The 22,075-nt window shown below is 53.1% G+C and overlaps 2 protein-coding genes across 15 annotated transcripts in view; one reads left to right on the top strand and one right to left on the bottom strand.

Annotated features, from left to right (window-relative positions):
• Positions 1 to 1,508, top strand: part of PBX3 (PBX homeobox 3) — a 104,953-nt gene extending 103,445 nt beyond the window's left edge. For all 9 annotated transcript variants that reach the window (XM_065035361.1, XM_065035357.1, XM_065035356.1 and 6 more), the window contains one exon: positions 14 to 1,508. In XM_065035361.1, the coding sequence (XP_064891433.1) occupies positions 14 to 106 (93 nt within the window). In that variant the 3' untranslated portion in view covers positions 107 to 1,508. The remainder of the gene's footprint in view (positions 1 to 13) is intronic.
• LOC135575830 (uncharacterized) lies at positions 208 to 8,759 on the bottom strand. 6 transcript variants are annotated; one of them, XM_065035367.1, is made up of 7 exons: positions 8,455 to 8,750; positions 7,892 to 7,988; positions 4,703 to 4,829; positions 3,173 to 3,593; positions 2,183 to 2,315; positions 1,972 to 2,101; positions 208 to 827 (listed from the first exon to the last, which is right to left on the bottom strand). In XM_065035367.1, the coding sequence occupies exons 2-5, from the start codon at positions 7,950 to 7,952 to the stop codon at positions 2,241 to 2,243; spliced, it is 684 nt and encodes a 227-aa protein (XP_064891439.1). In that variant the 5' UTR covers positions 7,953 to 7,988; positions 8,455 to 8,750; the 3' UTR covers positions 208 to 827; positions 1,972 to 2,101; positions 2,183 to 2,240. The 6 variants fall into 6 exon arrangements, 5 of the variants coding, with proteins under 5 accessions (XP_064891439.1, XP_064891440.1, XP_064891441.1 ...); XM_065035368.1 differs by having other exon boundaries at positions 1,972 to 2,082; positions 8,455 to 8,749; XM_065035369.1 differs by having other exon boundaries at positions 1,972 to 2,623; positions 3,173 to 3,287; positions 3,456 to 3,593; positions 8,455 to 8,747.
• Between the last annotated feature and the right edge of the window lie 13,316 nt (positions 8,760 to 22,075).

The following is a 22,075-nucleotide window of genomic DNA, read 5'->3' as shown; positions in this document are numbered from 1 at the left end:
TTTCCCTTTTCAGGCTAATGGAGGCTGGCAGGACGCAACTACTCCATCTTCTGTGACTTCCCCTACAGAAGGGCCGGGAAGTGTGCACTCTGATACCTCTAACTAATCTCCTAGCAACACTTTTTCCCTGCGCTGAGATGCCTTGATTAGCGCATTCAGAGTCACAGGAGAAAAAGGAAAGAGTTTTTGTAGCCAACCACCTACAGCTTTACTGTAAAACCTTGTCTTATTAGGAAACTTGGTAAATCTGTTTTTTAAAGGTATCATAATCATTTGTATTTATACTTAAAACACACAATGTTAAAAAGCACTTTATCCAATTAGGCCAAGATTTAGCATTGTTTATAGCCCTGTAACTATTTTATCATAATTTATTATCAGCAGTTTTAACAGCGTTGGTCTAACAGTTGCCAATTACTTGGTCTTAAGGGTAAAAGTACAGGACAAGCTTAACCTCAATAGCGAGAGCAGACACAAAGCAACACCTCACCCAAATTTAACTCTGTGCATATTCTCATGGAAAGTCAAGATGAATTGCAGACTTTGATTGTGTTTAATCTTTTCATATCTCTTATAGAGTTGGAATAAAAAGAGCTGTTCGGTTATTTCGGTTAATGGTTGTGTTTAAGAATCCTTATTCGTCACATTTTTGTTGTGATCTATTGTCTTACCAATTAGATTGGAAAGCAGGAGCATCTTTTCTTGCCGAAGCCCCGACCCGCGTCTCCTCGTGTCCCGGTGCGGCCGCGGCGGCTCCGGCCGCCGGCGCTGCTGCTCCCGGGTTTTACAGTACGAGCTGGTGCTGCCCGCGCCTGCCGGCGCCTCCGCTGGCGGCAAACAAAGGGAAAGCACCATCATATGGAGTGTTGTACATAGTGTAGCAAAAGAGTATTTATACATCTCACCAATCAAACACAGCTTTATTACCTCATGCGAACTCATACGAACCAATAGACTTTCAACATGTTCTGTAGCTTAGAGTGCTCACTTACTACCTCTGAACGATACTCACGCTGTAGTTTGTCTCTTTCTTATCTTTTTGCATCTTGTAATTAACTCTTTGTTTCCCCATGAAATGTAATGTACATTGTAATCTTTTAAAAGAATCAGGGTTGCGTTGGCAACTTTTACAGAAGCGAAGTGGAAACATGGGGACTTGTTTAACACAAAACAGTGAAACTGTTGTAAATACTGAGAAACATTTTGAATGTTCTTCATCTTGTTCCTAATCCACGCAAAACCCAACAACTAATTGTAATGCATACAGACATCAGTATTCAGTACTGTACATTTCCCCTGTGTGACAGGGGGCCCTTTCTTTCTCTCTTTTGTATTGTATGCGATTCTGAAACTGATTGAGTCATGAAAATAATTTGTGGCAGTGATTCTAATGTATTAAACCGTTTCGTGTTACTTTCTAACTGGATTACACCCTGGATTGAAGAGTCTTCCTCGTGGTAGTTCTATGTAGTTTCGAACATGAATAAACTTTTTGCTTTCATGATGAACCGCTGCTGTACTTTCTTGCCGCTCAGTCAGTCGGGCGGGGGCCAGGGGGCCTCGGGGAGCCCAGGCCGCCCCGCGGCGGCTCCGCAGCGCGGGGGCCGGGCGCGCGCCGCTCCGCTCGCAGCGGACGAGTGGAGGCGGAGGAAGGGGCCAGAGCTCGGATGAGTCCAAAGACCTTCATCGTCATCTTCACTCTTGATTACCATCCTTATTTAACATTAACTTTGGAACTACAGCCTCAGCTAGCAAGTGTAATATGATTATAAAACTATTTTTCTTTATTAAAAAAACTTTTTTGGAAGGACATATATATATATAAATGCTAATTTTAAGTCTTTTTAATATAGTAAAGGTCAATAACAGGTAATAGCCTATTTACCATATCTCAAGGAAATTGACTCACAGGAAATCAAATTAACGTTAATCACTTGCAGCAAATGGTCTCTGATAAATACACGTACTCACCGCCCGGGCTGGTGCAGCTCGGAGGAGCCGGCGGCCGCTGCTCCCGGCGCTGGGCCCCTGCCCGGCTCGGCCCGTCCCAGCTCCTCAGGCCCTCAGCTGTTGGCTTGGTGGCTAAACGAATATTTGCACGCTTCAGTTAGCCCGTGGGTCAGCGTCTCCTACCCACAGCTCTTGGCTTGGGTTGTTTTGTAAAAGAAAGACCTTTGTTTACCTGCTCTGACCCCTGGACCGCGGGCACCCTCTGCATCCTGCAGGCCCTTGTGCACCAGTTACTGCTGCTGCCTTTGTTTCCGGAGCAGACACCACTTCTCCATCAGTTTTATAGCTGAAAGTTGCTTCTTTCGCTACAGGTGGTGCATTTAAATAAATAAGTTAATAACGAGACATGCATTGCAAAGCTTTCATTATCAGTTAACGAGTTGGGGCAGACGGGGACCATGACTTCCCAAGACTTCTGTGTACAGAGGACAAAGCACCCACCAATTTGCATTTGCTAATGGAGCTCCCCAAGTCCACACGCTCAATGGTTATGGTTCAGCTCAATGGAAACAGTATTTTAAATGTAAAGTGTGTCAGTGGAGGCGTAGGCAGCGTAATGAACACACAGACGTCCCTCATCTTGATCACATCTCCGCTGGCCACAGGCAAGGACCTGTCAGCGGAGGAGGAGGTTCAGAGGAAGGCCATCAACAACCTTTGGGCTGCACTTGCATGCCCCGCGCCCGCTGGGCATCATTAGCTGCTGCTTCACAGCATTAAGGCTTTGGGTCCCTTTGAATTACAAGTGCAATTTGGCCTTTCCGTACATTGGAGAACAGCCACGTGGCTACATGGCAAATAATAAACATCTTGTCCTTGAGGCTTGATCACACATCAGGAAGGTTTACTGCAAGCACCAGTATTAGGATCACGCTGTTAATGGTATTGTGTTTCACCCGGTAGCTACAGCCCGAAGGGCCAACAGTGCCCTGGGCAGGACCGGCACCCTGGACAGGACACCGGCCCTGGGGGACCCGGCCCAGCACCGCGCACCCAGCCCGGCACGGGGAGGACACCGTGGGACTGCTCGGTGGCTCAGGCCTGATTCCCCACACCCCAGTCTGGGCAGTCGGTGCAGGTGAACGTCGCTGCACCCAGAGCTGCTGCAGCCCCCAGCGCCGCGGTGGCGGAGGAGCAAAGCCCACCCGCCCCCCCCACTGACCTGCACAGCACAGCGGGAACCAGCGGCGGGACTCGCAGCAGATCCCAGGAGTCGCCGTCTCCTGTGCCCGAGGATCTGGGGGCCGGGGTGTCCCACAGGAGGGTCCTGAGAAGCCCTACGGCCGGGGAGAAACGGCACCTGGCACTGCAGCAGATTCACCTGGGTCTGCGACCCGCAGAACCGCGACCCACAGAACCGCGACCCACAGAACCGCGACCCACAGAACCGCGACCCACAGAACCACGGCCGCATCCCTCCCACAGCCCCACAGAGAAAAGCAAACCTTCGGATGCCAAAAGCGAAGCAGGCGATGAGCTCCTCTCCGTGGCGTTCACACACCGAGCGCCCTGTTATCCCGTAGCGATGTCTTTTGCAGAGTCGGATGCAAGATGCTGATGCCAATATCTGTGCCATGTATTTCCTGTGTGATAAAAATAACTCCAAGTAACTGAAGATGTTTCCAGTTTGTGTTAATAAAATAGATCTTTTTAAAGAATGGAATTGTTCAGATTGGCAAATTTTATTTTATTTCATTAGCTTTAATGTCACTGCCATATGGACTGTGAAGAAAAGTGAACCATTAGATCAGAGGGACTGAGTTATCAGCGTGACACAGAAAGCACTGATACAATTGTTAAGGATAAGCCCTGGGAGTGATTTATTGCATGCATTGTATTAGTCACAGAGGAGTTATGATATGCTCCCCATTCCTGTATCATATTAGGATTTTATTAGTCTAATATGACACGGTAATATAATATATGATTAGAATTCCCATCCAGTTATCCTTCCCTTGGTGGCAGAGAGCAGGAGAAGGTTTAGTGGGCAGCAGCTCCCTGGCCATGGAGAGGGGACGCTGGGGACAGCCCAGCTCTAAACTGGTGTCCTGGGCTTTCCAGGTGGGACACGGGTGCTGCTCACGTCCCGCGGACACCCGGGCAGCGCCCACGCTGGGTCTCCCCACGCACCTCAAGTACAAAGCCGCTCGCTCCTCCCGCTGCGGGTGAGGGGAAGGATGCTGCCGCATCTCAAACCCTTGCTGACAGCCCGGCCGTGGGCGCCGGCTGCATCTGAGCGGTACCTGGGAAATGGGCTGTGACACGCAGAGCGGAGCTGCTGCAGACACAGCCGGCGCGGTGTCCCGCAGCCCCGTGGCACCCGGCTCCCCCAGGCACGGGGGGAGGAATGATGCGCGTGGCCCAGGCTAATGGAGAACCAGCTCCAGAGAGACGGGCGCAAGCTGAGGCTGTAGGATAAGCACGGGAGGTCAGTGCCATGAAATGGCAGCCAACAGGCTCCTGCTGCCCTCGTGAAGGCCACGCGAGGGACCACCTGTGTGAGTGCAGCCCAAAGCTGCTGCCCTCCCCACCCCGGGCAGGGGGAGCCCGGCCCAGTGCTGCTTGGGCTCAGCTCCCGCTGCCGGGTGCGCTGACACCGCGCACTAATTCACCAATTGCTGTGCCTCGTCACAGGACGCCCCTTGTCCCCACATCTTTCCCACGTGCCCTGCCCACTGAAAACTCTACTTACCCAACGAACCCTGAAGACAAACTTTGCTTCAAAGTTTCCCCGTCAGCCCCGTCCATTTGTTGCCCAGTCCCCGTTCCTCCTGCGAGCAGAGACGCCGAGCAGACGCCGTTTGCTGCCTCGTTCTTGCCTCCAGCAGCAGGAAGAAAAGAAAACAGTTCACGCATATCAGAGTGCTACTAGGTGATAAATCCCAAATCTGTATCAAAGCCTATTTGATCATCTCCCTGTCATTGATATAATAAAAAGGATTAATTTATTATAGACTGCCAAAACCCTCATGTGGCAACAAACTTAAGGATCTTATTTACACAGGCTAATTAAAACCAATTAATTTAATTTGTATTTGCAGCTAAGGTGTGCGCAGTGTGCACGCTCGTGTAGGGCGCTGCGGGTGCGCGGGTGGCACACGGGCCGTGCCCTGAGCCCCTTCCCGGGGCGCGCGGTGGCTCCCGTGGCAGAAGAGCCGGGACCTGAGGAGACCCCCCGTGGGCTCCGGCCCCCGCGCCCACAGCCAGAGCCGGCACCGGGCACCGCGCCCACAGCCAGAGCCGGCACTGGGCACCGCACCCACAGCCAGAGCCGGCACTGGGCACCGCACCCACAGCCAGAGCCGGCACCCGGCCCCATGCCCACAGCCAGAGCCGGCACCGGGCACCGCACCCACAGCCAGAGCCGGCACCGGGCACCGCACCCACAGCCAGAGCCGGCACCCGGCCCCATGCCCACAGCCAGAGCCGGCACCGGGCACCGCACCCACAGCCAGAGCCGGCACTGGGCACCGCACCCACAGCCAGAGCCGGCACCCGGCCCCATGCCCACAGCCAGAGCCGGCACCGGGCACCGCACCCACAGCCAGAGCCGGCACCGGGCCCCGCGCCCACAGCCAGAGCCGGCACCGGGCCCCGCGCCCACAGCCAGAGCCGGCACCGGGCCCCGCGCCCACAGCCAGAGCCGGCACCGGGCCCCGCGCCCACAGCCAGAGCCGGCACCCGGCACCGCGCCCACAGCCAGAGCCGGCACCGGGCCCCGCGCCCACAGCCAGAGCCGGCACTGGGCCCCGCGCTGTGCCAGCGACGCCGCCGGGGACCCGCGAGAGCCACCGGCACCGCCACGCCTGGCACTGCTCACCTATTAACGCATCTATTAGGATAATAAAAGGCCGCATTTTTGGTGGTAAAATTCAGCATAAAGAGCACGCGTCATTAAATATGGAAATCCAGAATTTTATTAGCAATCTGCTAGATCTGAACTGACGCCAATTAAACAAAAAAGATATCATTTATAAAAAGGCAGAGTTCAAGTTGTATTAAATATGAAATGCAATTTTCTGCTGGTTATGATTTATTACCGGTGGTACGTTGTTCAAAGAAGCATGTTATATTTCAATAGAGAATATTGTTTATTCATTAATATTTTAAAACTTGCTTATTGCTGTGTATGACTCTCCTGCAGAATGAAACTTATGATTTAAAACATGAATTAATAAACACATTTGAAAGTGTTAGACAATATCATAACTGCTCATTTTTCATTTTACTCAGAGCATATTAAACTTTTATAATTCTGTGCGTACTATTATTTTCCAAATAAAGGTATGGACTCTAAATTACTAATTTCAGGTAAAGATGAGAGAAAGCAATAACATATGTAGCGCTAATATGGGCTCGGTACCTTTTCCTTACGTTACTCATAAATCTCCTGCTCGGTCCACATCCCCACGCGAGGGTCCCCGGTGCCCCCGGGGCGCCAGGTACAGCGGCACCGCAGGGTACGTCACCCTCCGAAAGCAAGGAAGCGTTTGATAGAGGCTGACATCCTAAACGAGGCCGGAAATATTCTATACAAAACGTGATAAAGCAATAATGATCTCCAAGGCCTCCGGTTATCGTGGTTATTACCTGCGCCCACCCCGGAATCAGCTGCATTGCGGGGCCCGGAGCCAGGACGCAGATACCTCTGAACTCATTAGTGCTGAGTACTTTATATAGACTCACCTATCAGCCGCTTGATTTAAACCAGCCTTTTTGTATCTTAAAATCTCTCCTGCCACAGCCTCACTGTATTACCATAACAATAACCAGTATTTCAATTTTAAGAACTCATTTTTCCTCAAATAGAAAGTGCCAATCAATTTAAAGCGCAGGGGACGCGCGCTGGAGGAGCCGCGGGGCACGTGCGGCCGGCTCGGGATGTGCCGCACGCGGCAGCTCCAGCGGGGATTCGGGGCCTGGGGGCACGGGGGCCCAGACCCCGAGTGCTGGGCCCTCACCTGCCTGATGGCGGGTGGAGGAGCGCGGCTGTTGGCACGACCGCGGCTGTTGGCACGACCGCGGCCCTCACACCTGACAGTTCATGTAAATGAACTATTCACTTCTTCGTGGGGCAAAGTGAATCTGTGAACATTATTACTCCAAGCCAGTCAATTAATTAAAGTTCAGTGCTTAATCAAGTTCCTGTGGTCATACGCAGGGCACAGGGATTTCTCTCCCAAGCACCATGCTCAGAGGTTAGCGAGAAGCCCAGGGCACGGGCAGCCGTGCCCCACGCTGCCCGATTCCTCCCCAGACGCACCAGGACGCCCACCCGAGCCGGTCCCCGCGGCGGGCGCAGCGCTGAGCCCGGGGCCGCGGCGTCGCCAGCGCTGCCCGCGGGGTGCAGGCACCGTGCAGCCCCTCGACACCCGGCTCCTCGCCAAGGGGACACGCAAGAGGCTTCACTTGGAACCCCACTTCCCAGCAGACAAAGAGCCGCAATGAAACTCCCCTGGGACAGAGGAAACAGCTGCAGGACGGGCAGCACAGACCCGGGGAGTACGGGGATGGTGGGCACAGGCTGCCCCAGGTGGAGAAATGGGGGATGCAGCCTTGAACCTGCAGACCCCGAACAGAAAAATGTCCTCCAGATAGGGCTGACCATGTGTTTGAGTAACTCTCACGACCATCCATAACTAGGAAGGAGATGCTGGCCGGTGCACGGGCAGCAGACTCAATTAGGTTTCTCTCTTCCCAGAACGTGGCACGAGAAGTAATCTCTCTTCTTTGAAGAATGTAATAACGGAGTGCAATGGAAATGCGTCAAAGAGACTCAGAACAGGATCCCTGCCTTAAATCTTGAAAAGCAGTCAAGAAAAATATGTTGTTTACCTGAATTTGTTTTTCATAAGGTCTCCCAGTGGGTTAATAAACTAACCTTTCGTCTGTGAACACCTGGTCCTATGCACCATCAATAACACCAGCTTCACCGCCTGCATTCATACCCTTAGCACTGAGAGGCAAATTGCAGACACCTAAACAAAAGTTGCCAAAAAGACAGAACTCGTGACAGGGGTCACCCAGGGCCTCTGCCTGTCCGTGGGTCTGTCCGGCTCCAGACACAAGTGCCTGGATTTGGGCCTCGGCCTGACCCGTGGCCGTGCTGCCCCGCTGCCCCACCGCTGCCACAGACTCAGCTCATAAAGGACTTTTCAGCTGCCAAATATATTCAGGACAAACAATTAAGGCTGGATAACCCGTTTGTTTACAAGCTCATTCTTTTTTGCGGCTTGCAGCTGAAGGGCGAGACACCCGTGTGCAGGGAAGGCCACGAGGGCAGTGGCAACAAAGCCCCGGGCTGGGAGTCGTGGGGCGGCGGCAGCAGGCGGGGCGGGCCCGGGCTGCCCGGGGCGTGCGGGGAGCAGAGCCCGGCCCGGGCGACTTCCCCGGGGCAGCCGGCGCTGCGGAGCCCCGGGGCTGCGGTTTGGGCGACGCACTCACCTGTTCCTGGGGTGCCGGGCGGGGGCCCGGGCTGGCCCCTCGTGTCCCAGCGAGGTCCCGGCGCTGCCGCCCGCCGAGCGCGGCCCGAGCGGGGCTGGAGCTGCTCGGCCCCGAACCGCGGACCTTCCCGGGCCCGGGGACCCTGCCCGGCCCGGTCCCGAACCCGAACCGCGGACCTTCCCGGGCCGGGGCCGGTGGAAGCGGGGGGGCCGGTGGAAGCGGGGGGGCCGGTGGAAGCGCGGGGCCCGGCGGGCCCGGCCCGCAGCGCACTCCCACTGAGCGAGCCCGTAGGCTCAGCCCAGCATCCCTTAATTGATTGATAGGCTCGGACTGTCAGCGCTTAAAGAGATAATTCAATTTATAAAATCCTATTAAGTAGTGAAAGATTTTTTGATTGTTGAATTGTTTCCTATGTTATGCGAGTCATTTTGGAAATCTGCTTCCCATGTGCGCAAAGGCAGCAGGATTGGTCCTCGTCTGGTAGACGCTCAGAGCGGGGGCGGGTGGGGGACCTGGGCCGTGATGGGACAGGCGATACCCCCGCCAACAGCGTCCCACTGTCCGCTGGTGTCCCCATGCCCCAGTGTCCCAGCACACGGGACTGTCCCTGTGCTTTCCCGCAATTCTTGGGCTCTAGCAGCCCCCCCAGCCCCCGCCCCGTCCCACAGGTGTCACCAGGGCAGCACCGGGATGTCCCCTGTGCCGGGCACCCTTGGCCGCCCCTCGGGCGTCCAGCACGCAAAGCCGGCGCAGGCTGCAGGCCACTGTGCTGCCGTGCGGCAGCCGAACTTTCCCTTCGTTGTCAGTGCGTGCTCTTTGTTTCCATCCACCACCCCCACGCTGATGCAAACCCCCTCTCCGGTTTGTTTCCATAGAAATCCTCAGCTCTAAATCCTTAAGTAACTTTTTTTTTTTTTTTTTAAATTTTATTTATAGTGTGCTATTAATGTCCTTTCAAGCCGAGGACTCCAGGAAATGAAATAATAGAAAAGGCACCACTTTGAAATGCATCCAGGCATTTATTGTTAGTAAGTGAAAAAGTAACATGAGCATTTAAAGAAAATATTGGCAGATAAATTGGGTTTTAAAGAAAATATAATTGGATATAATTTCTGCTTCATTCAGTTAGATATTTATTGTTTTATTGACTTATTTTCTTTTATTTATAATAAGAAGCTTAAGCTGAAATTTAATTTTCTTGATATAAATATACGTTTTCATAGAAAATTTGGCATTTAAAAATGTTATCTAAGATGTTACTGGGTTTGATAAAAGCACAAAGCTTTTGCAAAGATTTGGTTTAAATATTTCCAATCTCGGTAAATAGGAAGTAGTGTATATAATCATAATTGTAATAACAATTAGCATTATTCTAATTAATGGGCAGGGCTAATGGCAATGCATCCACGTGGAAAATCAGTGCTTTCTGCATGTTTAGTTCTACCCACAATTTCTGCTGATACCCATGGATTTTGAGCTTCTCCTTAGGAAAAGGTCACCCTGAGCAGCGGGCGGCCAGGGTCCCGCCCCTTTCGGGGTGCAGTGAAGCCCCGTCCTCGCAGCGGGCTGGGGACCGAGGGCTCATCTTCTCAGCTGCCAGACAGGCAGAATGGGCAGCACATCGGAGGCAGACACTCCGCATCAGTCTTCATGGAGAGGGTCAGCCAGCAGGAGATGTCACCCGGAGGCCGCAGGGCCACCGCTGCTGTGGGACGGCTCCCCAGGGGCTCGGTGGCCGTGGGCACATGGCGGCTGCCCCACAGAGCAGGCAGGGGAGCTGCCTGCCCGCACCTGCCTGTACCTGTTGTACCTGCCCGCACCTGCCCACACCTGCCTGTACCTGCTGTACCTGCCTGTACCTGCCTGTACCTGCTGTACCTGCCTGTACCTGCTGTACCTGCTGTACCTGCTGTACCTGCCTGTACCTGCCTGTACCTGCTGTACCTGCCTGCACCTGCCCACACCTGCCTGTACCTCCCTGTACCTGCTGTACCTGCTGTACCTGCCTGCACACAGGATGTTGGTCTGGATGTTGCTGTGATACAGGCAAACTCCAGGACACAGGTCACCGAGGGACCCACCAGCAGCTCAGAGCCAGGGGGTCTCGGCTGTTGGGGCCACATTTTCAGCTGCCGGGCGGGTGACAAGCTGTCCCCGGCACTTTCAGGCATTGCCACAGCTTTCCTGCAGGTCTGTACTTCTGCCGGCATTCCCCAGCACAGCCCCTGCCCGAGCCCCACGTGCCCTGTGCCATCGGTGCCAGGCTGGACACGCCGCCTGTTCCCCCGCTCCGTGTTCAGCCGGCGGTGCCCTTGCCAGGGCGGCAGCGCCCGAGCTGTTTGCTCGGCATGTGTTTTCCAAACTCTCCTCTGGTGACGAGCTTCCCCAGTCACACTCTGGCCTGCGCTGGTGGGAAACGGGGCTCCCCTGCTCCTGTTCCCCTTGTAAGCGCTTGGTCATTAGGACCGAGAGCAGCCTGACTTGTAACAGGGATGGTGCCAAACGACCTCCAGATGGTAGTGGCTTTTGGATTCAAACCAGCTCTCCAGAGGTGAAAGGCTGCGTGCTCCATTACCAACCCCCTGAGTCACCCAGTCCCCCTGAAATATGTCATGCACACTTCAGACCTTTCCGTTTTTATGGGCAGATTTAACTGCTGCACATAACCGCTTATATCAACAACATGCGAAAAAAATGTCCTATGAAGAACAGGCCTGAAATGGCAAATATTTAACAGGTCCTTTCTGTCCTTTCCTTATATGTATTAAAACAATTAGTTTAACAAAGAGGACTTTGTTCCCCTGTGTTTGAGCCACGACGGTGTCTGGCACAACAGTACAGCTGTAATTCAGTCCCGGGGTTTTGCTGGCATTTATACACACCGCTTTGAGCTGCGCTCCCAGTTTATAGTGTCAGCAGAACATCTTGATTGAATTACAGCCTCGTATTCGGTTAGGAGCCATGTATTATTCTAGATGCAGTTGAGTTGTAGGTATCTGTCTCTGCTTGTTTGGGGAATGGACCCTCAGCAAAACCAGGGGACGGAGCGGGGACGGAGGTGGGACGGGCGCTCCCAGAGCCCCAGCGTGTCCTGCCCAAGGCGCCGGGCGCTCCGCGCAGGGCCTGCGCTGGAATGCGGCGTGCGGGAGAGCTGCGGCTCCTCCCCTGAGCCGGCAGCAGAACGGCAGCGGCGAGGCCGTGGGCTCCGCGGCAGGGAAGTCCCACGGGCACTGGTGCCACTTCCTGCCTTTGTCCCACACCCGGGTGCCCCAGGATGTGGTGGCAGTGGCCTCGTCAGCCACTGTCACAGGAGTGCCCTTCCCCTAATTTGTCTTACTAATGGGAGGCAGCACATGGGTCAGTCATTGTGAGAGCTGGGACAATTGCAGACTCACAATAGCAGCGGTTTAGGTGTTTCAGATGGCAATCTCTCGCCCTGGCAATGCTCCGGTGGTGCAGCAGCAGGACGGTGCCCGGAGCACCGCGCAGGATGGCGTGGACACCGCTGAGCGAGGCAAAGCCTGTGTTTCCAGCTGGGGCCTCCCAGCCCCATGCTCACAGGGACGTGTGTGGGACACCCCGGGGTGTCCCGATGAGCAGAGCCTGCCCGGGCTCCCGGCTCCTTCATTGCCATCTGCGGCAGCACCGGCGCACGGGCACCTCTGCCCCAACGCCAGAGCCGGCCCAGCTCTGCCACCACAGCGGGTTTCCTCCCTCATCCGCAGTGCCAACATTTCCAGTAGGATCTATATCTTTCCATAGGCAGTTTGTTTCATCACAGTAACATAATAATGTGCTGAGAAGAGCTCATAGTTGTGAATTAATGTTTAAAAGCTCTCACTTTTGGGTTGTTGAAATGAATGTTAATTTGACAAATGGCAGTCATTGGGATTGAGATGGCATTAACATGGAAATAAGAGTTAACCTCCAGCAGGGCAGATACAAGGTGAGACGAGCAGGCGCTGCAGAAGCTGTAGTTTTTCACCTGATGCTCACACTGTAAATACTGCCAGTGTCCTGTCTATTTATAGAACTGTAATTTAAAGGCTAGTTCAGGAAAATCTGAATGACATCTCCTTAAGAGAAGCAATCGTAGGGTATCTTGGAATATGTCAGGCAGCTCTCTTGCTTTCTCTCTCAAAAATACTCATATGTCCACTAAATCAATTTGCCTTTCTCTTGTAACTGCATTTGCGGGGCCATTCTTTTCCATTTTCTGTCACTGTCACACGCTAATTCATGTCACTCTGTGGCGCGGGAGGGCCCGGCCGCCAGCTCTGCCACACCAGCACCAGCACAGCTCGCCGGGCGCTCCCGGCCATGCCGGGCTGGGGGGCCGGGGGCTGCGCGGGGCTGCAGGTCCCCCCTCCCACAGACACCCTCTGCTCCGCAGGGCCGGGAAACCATCCCTGCAAGAGCTGACCACGCACGGCACAGCACCCTCAGGTGAACCTTCTGTGGGGCTTCTCCTAAGGGTTTCCACAAACTGGGGTTTTTATTTACCCTGTGTCCATGCTTATTTCTCCAGTTCTCACTTAAGAGGAAGGAGGTGGCTTTTCAAAGGTGAAAGAAATGCAAAGCCAAGCCCCAGAGAAGCTCGTGCGCCAGGACGGGGGACATGCTGGGGAAGGAGGTGCCCGTGGCCTCGGGGGTTTTGCTGCTCCCGAGGTGATGCGACGCTTGTCACCCTCCCCGATGCAGCTGCTCCGGCCGGTGCCCGTGCCCAGTGCCGGTGCTGGGCGTCTGTGCACGGCCACGTCCTCACTCTGCAGCCTGCACGCGTGTGTCTGGCGTTTTGAACCAAGACACCGCCAGAGCCGCACATCCCGGCAACAATTAGAGCAGAAAATCCAGGGGAAATATCCTGAGCCTAGGGCACTGGCTCTTGAGTGGAATTACTCCCACGCTGAGATCTTCTACCGGGACACGCACCCGAGTCGCTCCCACGTGAGTGCGGGACTTGCTGGGCAGCTGACTCGGTAACGGCTCCGGCAGCACCCGGTGCACCGGTCGCCTTCCAGGAGGTGACACTCGCTGTGTCCGGGACAAACGAGAACCAAAGTCCACATCATCCTCCCCGCCTCTGGCTTTTGCAGCCACTGTTTTGAGGAAGCGACGTGAAGAGTCTGTACACCAGACAATCTCAACTCATTAACAGCAGCTCTTTTTTTCCCAATTGTTTAATGTTTTGAACTGTTTCTTACCTCTCCAGACATAAATATTCTGACTTGCAGCTGGGAAACTTCCTTCCAAGTTGTTTTGTTTGTCAGGTTCAAGTACAAATTTTCAGTTAAAAACCTTCTTTCCTTGACTCTTAATAATAACTGGCCAAGAAATGAAAAGAGGAAAAGGGAGTGAATTACATGACCTGTCTCTTTTTGTTTATTAAGAACTTCTCTCCAGCATCTGATTCTTACGGAAATATGGTTTCAATTTTCTCTTTGAATTGTGGATCAAGAAATGTTGCCAATACATATTTTTCTCTGTCAAAATTTCATTTAATCTGGAGTCTGTAGATGCCTTGAGAGCCATGTCTCCTCACCGCGTTATTACCACCGCTGCCTGTTGTCATGTTACTTTTCAGTTGGCATCACGTCTGTTCCGGAAAGAGGCGCTGGAGCCAGCTCGTTAGTGGAGTAATCGGGGGTTATGGCCCCGCCGGCCCCAGGCTGGGGACACCCCGTGCTGGAACACCCTGAGCTGGAACACCCCGTGCTGGAACACCCTGTGCTGGGGACACCCTGTGCTGGGGACACCCCGTGCTGTGTCCCCCCCGGCTGCACCAGGGCCTGGCTGCTCCTTTGGGTTCCTGCAGGTCCCTCCTCGGTAGGATGAGGTAGATGAGCCTCAGTAAAAACCAAAACCCAACCGCAAACCCTTGGATTTGGCTCCATGCGATGGGTAAATGCAGCTGCTTCCAATGGGGCTGTTCAGCCACACGTCCGTCGTTGGTCCCAATGCAAACCTGATGGCCTTTTGCTGTTTTCTCATGCATGGTGCACACATAATTTTCAGAGGTGACCAGCATTCCTTTGCTTTCTGGGGTCACACCACCTTTTTGCTTTTGGGTTCTTCAGGGTGAGTCAGGTCCATGAGATGATTCGCACGCCCTGCACAACGGGCTCTGTCCCCCCGCCCGGCCATGGCCGCAGCACCACGGCCACAACCCAACACACCAACGGCAACGGCTGCGGCTGTGACGATTCACTGCCTCTGTTACTGCGACGTCTTTCGCAGGATTACGGTTTCTCAAGATATTGCTCTGGCCAAGCGCTGCTTCTCTTGCATTGTGAAACCCTTGCAGCTAGTTGTGGCTGTTTCAGACTTTCAAAGGATTAACCTTTCCCATCTAAATGAGAAGGGAAGAAATAACTCAAAGCCTCTCCCCATCTCCTGAAAAGAGCCATTTCTGATGGAACTGGAATGCTGGAAATAATCCAGGGGAATTCAGAAAATGAACCTGTCAGAAGAATATTTTAATAAACCCCCCTTTTCAGCCGCAGTATCAACAACTCACACTCCTCCCCTGTCATCCGCAGGCAGCCCAGGCAGCCGTCAGAGAACAAAGCCTGCGGAGGGACGGACCCCGCAGCACTGCGGGGGTTTCCGGGGCAGGAGCTGTGCCTCGGTCTCTTCCCATAAGCACTCCGAGGTTACTACGCGCTGTATCCTGCTGCTAAACTGCAAGGGGTTGCTTTGACTATAGACATTCCTGAGGACTTTGCAGAGACGGCACCAGGCGCTGGTGCAGGTGGCAGGTCTGGGGACACATGTGGGGTCCCCCGGCGCTGCTGCACAGCTGGGTGAGCTGTGCTGGTCGGTGCAGAGCCAGGGGTGTCACCGCTCCCTCTGTACCGGTGCTGCCGGTGTCTCAATGTGCAGGGAGCTGGGGCAGGTCTGACCCCACTGAGTCTTGGCAGGGGGCACCCCGGAGCTGCAGGGGGGCCCCTCGTGCTGAAAGCGGTGTGCAAGGCGGTGGCTGCTCCAGCCTCTCCATATCTAGACATGCCATTGAGTGTCTCATCTGGGAGATCAGTTGTGTAAGAACCCAGGTATCTTAGTCAGTTTGGAAATTCATTTCCTGGTGTCGAGGCTGCGAGGATGCGAACAGATAAATGGGGAGGATTCTCCGGCAGAGCCCACGGCAGCTCCAGGGACGGATGGAGATGTCAGTCACTGTCAGAGGGGAGCTGCCCCTCTCTCTCCCGCAGGAGCTGTCCTGGGGGCAGGAGCTGCGCCGCTGAACTGGCGTGGGCAGCGGTGCTGGGGTGGGAACATGGCCGGGCTCTTCATGGGACACGGGCACCCCATCCCGGGACAGGAGAGCAGACGCCCGTCACCTGCCTGGCAGAGCCGCGCTGGGAGACCCACGGAGGAGGAGGATGCGCTGGGGCTGCCCACAGTGCGGCGGGGGCTGCGGGGGTCCTGGGCACCCAGAGCCTGTGCCGGAGGGTCCCCAGCTCCCTACGTCTCCATACCCATGTCTGGACAGCCCCGTGCCGTAAATTAAAGGGAAACATCTTGAAGGAGGCTTTAATCAAAAGTTGGGAGTTGCAGTCAGCATGTCACAGTTCCTCATTAGATTGCCATTATAATGCTCTGTAATTGGAAAGACGTTAATATTGACAGTGTTGTGAAGAATGTCCTGCTTCTCCTTGCATGTGTGGATTTGATAGAGTTGAATAATGGAGCAGATATGATGGATTAGAAAAATTCCCCAGTTAAGGTCCCTAATTATAGAGTTTTACCTGCCCAATTAAGGTGGAGTACTTGAGGAAAAACTAGACACTGACTCTGCAGGCACCCAAGTGCTCTGTGGAGCAGCAGCAGCCACAGTAGCCGTGGCTTGGAGGATGACTGCAATTTCATCCCACTCGAAATGTTGTTTTCCTGATTTCCCTGCATCACGAAGCTCAAACCAGCCAGTCCAGCTCCTCGACACCGTCCAGACCTGCACAGCTGTTCCACCCGCCTGGCTGTGGATTCAAGAAGCAGGAGTAACTTAAAACAGCCCCAGCACACCCCACAGCCCAGGTTTTCTTTGCCCTTTCTTACAAATCCGAGTGATCCTGGGAGAATTCACGCCAGCACAGCTGGTGCTGGGCTGGGAGTTGACAAAACCGCTGGAGTCCCGGCTCATGGGGGTTTGGGGCTTCAGGGCTGCACTACGAGCGAGCCCAAAATCTGGAAAATTCAGTACCTAGAGACATACATTTTTGAAGTAAATAATAATTCAGCTGTCTGCAGCCTAAAGATGAATCACGGAGTTTTCCTTTAACCGTCTTAAAACAAATGGCAGTGTTGGTCCTGGAGCAAGCTGTGGGTGGCACCGACAGCACCCGCTCCGTGACACCTGCACCGCGAAAGGGCACAGATCCCGCGCACCCCACTCCTGGGAAACAGCCGCCTTGCTACTGCAGAGGAAATTTTAATGTCCAGGTCTCCCTCTAATTTCTCCCTGTAGTGGGGGGACAATTACCCCATAAATTAGGAAATAAACATTCTGCCTGAGCTCTGGGTTGTGTGTCTGTCCAAGGTGTGCTGTCTTCTCCGGAGACATTCCTGCGGGGCTGCTGAGGGATGGAGACGTGCCTGCGCTTTTCCTCTGCCCCTGCCTCCCTTTCAGCTGCTCCTGTGATGAATTGTAGGGAAAAGCTACCCGAGCCCGTCTGTTCTGGCTTAGATCAGCTTTCCTTCTCATTATAATTTAAGTCTTTAAGGGTCTTCGGCAGGAGCCTGTAAAAGTCAGATCACTCGTTCCTGTTGACGCCATGTGTTTCACGGCCGTTCGGGCCGTGATTCATGCGGCGGTGCCGGGACGCGGCTCTTTGTGCCGCGCAGAACAATGCCCTTGCACGCCGGGCGCCGCAGGGTTAAACGGGAAAAGCTCCCAACAGCTGAAAACTATGGATTGAGCAAAATCTCCCTGTCAGCTCTCTGTGATTTTGCTGAGAGCACTTGGACATGCTGGCATTGGATTTACAAATTGAAAATCATTAATAATTCTAACCAGGCTGTGATAAATCTGAGATCAGTCTCGATGAACCTGGACACCATTTCATAAATCAAAAAGATTACTTAGGAATTTTTTAAAATCTGACGTCAAAATGTCATGGTTACTAATGGTTTTTGTAGATCTCTTACAGTGATATATCATTTATCTACGCTACATCTAAAATGTGACACCAGGGCAGAAATGTGATGTCTTTAATATCATGAATACATTTTATCCCATAATAAAGGTATTAACAACTTCTTGCTGTGACTTGTACTTGAAGTTCTGTGCCTGATTTAATGCTATTGTTATCATATTAACTGTTTTCCCCCCAAATGCGTGCAGGCAAACCGTTGGCTGTTTTGCGTGGCGATGGGCTGACGACCGGCCGAGGCGCAGGAGGGGTCCTGGGGTCGGGCTGCTTGCCCCGGCCCCCCCGCCAGATGTGGCGAAGGGCTAAAACAAGGGAAGAAGCTGCATGGGTGCCACTGCTTTGGCTCCGGAACCAAGCACAAGTGTTATTTAGCATGGACTGGTCCGGGTGCCCCATCTGCTTGGTGAAGCTCCGTTTGGTGCTCGAGGATGGCTTTGCATTTCTTACCATGGGTTGGGTTCTCTCTGTCTCCGGGGCACAAACACAAACCTCGGGGTGCTGGAAGGTGAAGGTCTGCTGGAAGCCAGCGGCAGCCCAGGGTCCCGGTCCGAGCTCGTTCTCAGCACACACAGACCTAGCCTGGTAACTCAACAAACCACTAGAACATCAAAATGTCGTGTTACAAGGCAGCCGAACAAGCAGCGTGGAAATGCTTCTCTCGCTTTGGAAGCAGCTCCCTGTGCTCTTACAGCACACGGTGCGGGTGTGCGGCTCCCGGTCCGCTCGGCTCGGCCACGCGCGGGTGACACGCGTGTCCCCGCAGCTCTGCCCGTGTCCCATCGACCCCAGCACCCGCTGGTGCGGGAGCACACAGCCCCCAGATGCTACAGCACAGAACAATGCAGCTTCCTACAATGGGCTGCTGTGTTATAAATGGCTTCTGGAGACTTCGCCATAAAACATTGCGTTGCTTTGGTGCATTTTTACAAAATGAATGGTTCAACTGACAAAATTTAAAGAGTCGTTCCCAGTCTCTTCCCAGTGAGTCAGAGGCGCTGCAGGCACACACAGCTGAAGAGCTATCAGAGCCTAACAGGTAGCCGAGGAATTTAAAGCGAAGCTTTATGGAGAGAGATTACATTCAGAGGTGAGCAAATGGTGGTACCAAGTCTATGCAAAGCAAGTGACAAAATGTAAAAATCCTCCCCGCATTTTGAAGGAAAATATATCTTTCTTTCTGCACAGTTCCCATGAAAAATAGGCTTTTTTATTTCCTTTTTCCATAGTAGGAAATTAATATTTGCCTTTAAAAAAGATTAGGTGGAGGTTTGTGTGAAGGTCATTAGCAATCTCACCGGGGAATAAAGAAGGGAGTGATTGAAATCTGCATGGGTTTGTTACTCGTTTGTGGCTTTGCTTTACACGTAACATTTTTATTAAGAAAATAATACTTTGGGGCTGGTAATTGTGTTGCCAGCTGGGCCAGGGAGGGGAGAGGAAGAAAGCAGAGCACTGAAACCTACTATTTATGTCCCTGCTAGGTACAATTCCAGGCAGGTATATATATGGTAAATCTCCTTGAGCTGTCCCCAAAGTCACCCTGAAGTGCCGCAACTCTTCCCGCTGTCGAGCGCGTTCCTGCGGGGCCGCAGCGGTGCGAGGGGCCGGTGGCTCCGGCGGCACCGCGGTCCTGACACTGCGGGGCAGCGCGGGCTGCGCCCACCGCCCCCCAGGTCCCCGGCAACCCCAGACCCTCCCACAGCAGCTGCTGTTTATCGGGTAGTAAGGTCAGCCGTCTCTGTTCTGCTCAACCCCAGAATACCCCGGTCAGGATGCACACAGTAAACCCCCATATTGCCTGCAAAGTCGTGTTAAAAATTAGCATAGCACAGAGTAGATACAATCAGAAGTTGGCTTGTAAAATCTTTTGGAAGGATCATTAAGGGTATTTCATTATCTCCATATTGCCAAGGTCAGGCTGTCCATATTTCCTCTTTAGTGCTGCGATGGGAATATGCTGCGACTGTGGTATAATAGACCAGAAAATGTCCACACTGGGAATGATGGTAAATCAATAAAAACTCATCAATATAACTCCCACTTTCCCAAGGTACTGCAAACAGCCTCAAGTTTGTAATTTACTTACGTATCTTCACCTTTTTCCCAACATTTTTTACACCAACTTCTGAACTTTTTGTCTGTGTAAAATCTTTATGAGAGACAATATATATAAGGGATAAAATGCTTTATTGAAAAGATTATTGATTTTTTCGGCCAAGCTGCTTGTGCAGCAGCTCCAGACCGCCCTCCCAGCAGGGAGATCCAGGGCTGAGCAGGGTGAGGCGCCCAGCTGGGAGGCCAGTGGGGGGATGGCCATGCCCGGGGGTCCCCCTGCCTGCTGCCCACCCAAGGGGAGAGCAAAGGCTTGCAAAGCCGAAGCCCCGCGGCAGAGAGCACAGAGAACTGCACAGCGGGGGTGCGGAGAACAGGCTGACGCCTCTCTCAAGCCTGATGAGCAGCATCGCAGCTCGCACTGTGCCGTGCACACACCTCAGCAGCACCGGGCACGCTCCGGTCCTGCTCCTGCGCCGCCTCCCAGCCCTGAGCCCGGGGGCTCGGAAATCACAACACTTGGGCTGCTCAGGAAAACCTGAGCAGAGGCTGGGGGGCGGCTGCTCCTTCTTCCTCCAGAGCACCTTGCTTATACCTTTCTTTCCTCTTTCATTTCTCAATCTTAATCTATTCTTCTCCCTTATTTTTCTACTTTGGAAAATAAATAACCTAAAAGCATAAATACACTGCCTTTTTTCGGCTGACAGAAGGACATCCGCATCCCAGCGTGCCCTGCCTGGGCAGCCGGACAAGGGCGCTGGCAGAGCTGTGGTCTCTGCGGACATGGGCACTCGCAATGCACCGTGCATCACGGGTGGACACGGGGGGGCTGCAATGGCGCACGTGATCCATCCCAATTTTGAGAATGCTGAATCCTTTATTATGAGCCAACCACTGAAATAAAACCAAGGCCATTTTATTAAAAGCCCAAAGACACAATTAGGTCTTGCAGATTATGCAAATGATGTGTAGCCCTCTGACTGCTGGCAATTTGCCGCAGAGACCTCTGTGCCGCAGCGCCTGGGAAGGCCCATCTGAACACCGGTCAGGGACCCTTACCCCCTTGCACAGCTCTGCAGCCCGAAGCCCTGATAAATATTCCACAAAATACGAACAGCCTATTTTCTCTTGCTACTCTGACCTTTTCCCCAAGACATTAGAATGTATTTTTTGCCAGCTACTGTATGCTTATCCCCAGGGGTCAGGGACCTACAGGGCTCTATTAACTGTCAGTGGGGTTTTTTTCCTGATGTCTGAGTTTACCCATAGCTAAGCTAATGCACTGAGGAGAGTCTTGGCAGGGGCAATAGACATCGTGTCACCGAGGGCACAGAGGCCAAGGAGCGGATGGAAAAACCTGGTGCTGAAACTTAATCAGCAAGTAGAGACCTGAAGCCAGAGTGTATGTGATCACAGGGACCCCGGACACCTGGTGCAGACAGAAGCAGCCGCTTTCCCTCCCCCCTCTGCTCTCTGGCCCTGGTGTCCCCAGCTGGGCCGGAGCTCGCCCAGGGCCCCGCCGGGCCGGCAGAGCCTCGGCACCGGAGCGGCATCCTCGCCAGGGCTCCCGGTGCTCAGGCACTCGTCTGAGGGATAAGTGCCTTCTCTCATTCTGTCCTCTATTTTCTCATTTTTGACTTTTATGGGTTTTCATTTACAAGTCTAGTCAGAGAGAGGCAGCAGGATGGAATGGTGCAATCATTCAACATAGATTAACAATAGAGTCAATAGCCTACAAGTGTTCGCAGCATCCCCCGATGCAAGATCCTTCAGCACCGGGCTGGAGAGGCTCCAGGAGCCCAAAGCAAAAGCAGCTGCAAATACAAAGCTATTGCTTGACCATCTCAGCTAGGTGAGCTGTGTAATTTCGACCCACTGCAAAAGTAATTAAGAGCACAATTCAGCAAAGCATTAAAAACCCAAGTTTGGTTTGGTTTTAAGCACCATATTGAATCAAGACTCCACAACGGGCGTCACGGTCCACACGGGGTTGGCACGGCCAACACCGCAATGCAGCACCGGAGCGCTCAGCCCGCCCCGCGCTGACACGGACCGGGGTGCACCGCCCGAGAGGCTAAAAGAGGTTTTTAAGAACAGTCTGTAGTTTAAGTTGATATTTTAGAAGTGACTGCAAGGTAAAATTCAAGCTTCCCCCAGGTTCATTAGCCATCAGAAAGTATTTTGAATACTGAAGTGTGAGAAATATGATTGCTGCTAAACACCACAGCTGGAAAAAATATGTCACATTTTTATGACTGCTGTATACCTAATAAAATATAATAGATTTACTATCAGCTGAAGAATAGATTGGTAAACACTGTAAATTAAATCCTATGGTGGAGTTTATTAAACTTCAAGGCAGTACGTACGGAGAGGGGAAGACTAGAAGTTACCAGAAACTGAGCCTGCTGCCTTTGTCC

Source organism: Columba livia, chromosome 19, assembly GCF_036013475.1.
Source record: "Columba livia isolate bColLiv1 breed racing homer chromosome 19, bColLiv1.pat.W.v2, whole genome shotgun sequence".
Classification (NCBI taxonomy): domain Eukaryota; kingdom Metazoa; phylum Chordata; class Aves; order Columbiformes; family Columbidae; genus Columba; species Columba livia.
The sequence above is the reverse complement of the archived record's forward strand: the minus strand, read 5'-3'. Positions and strand labels throughout refer to the sequence as shown.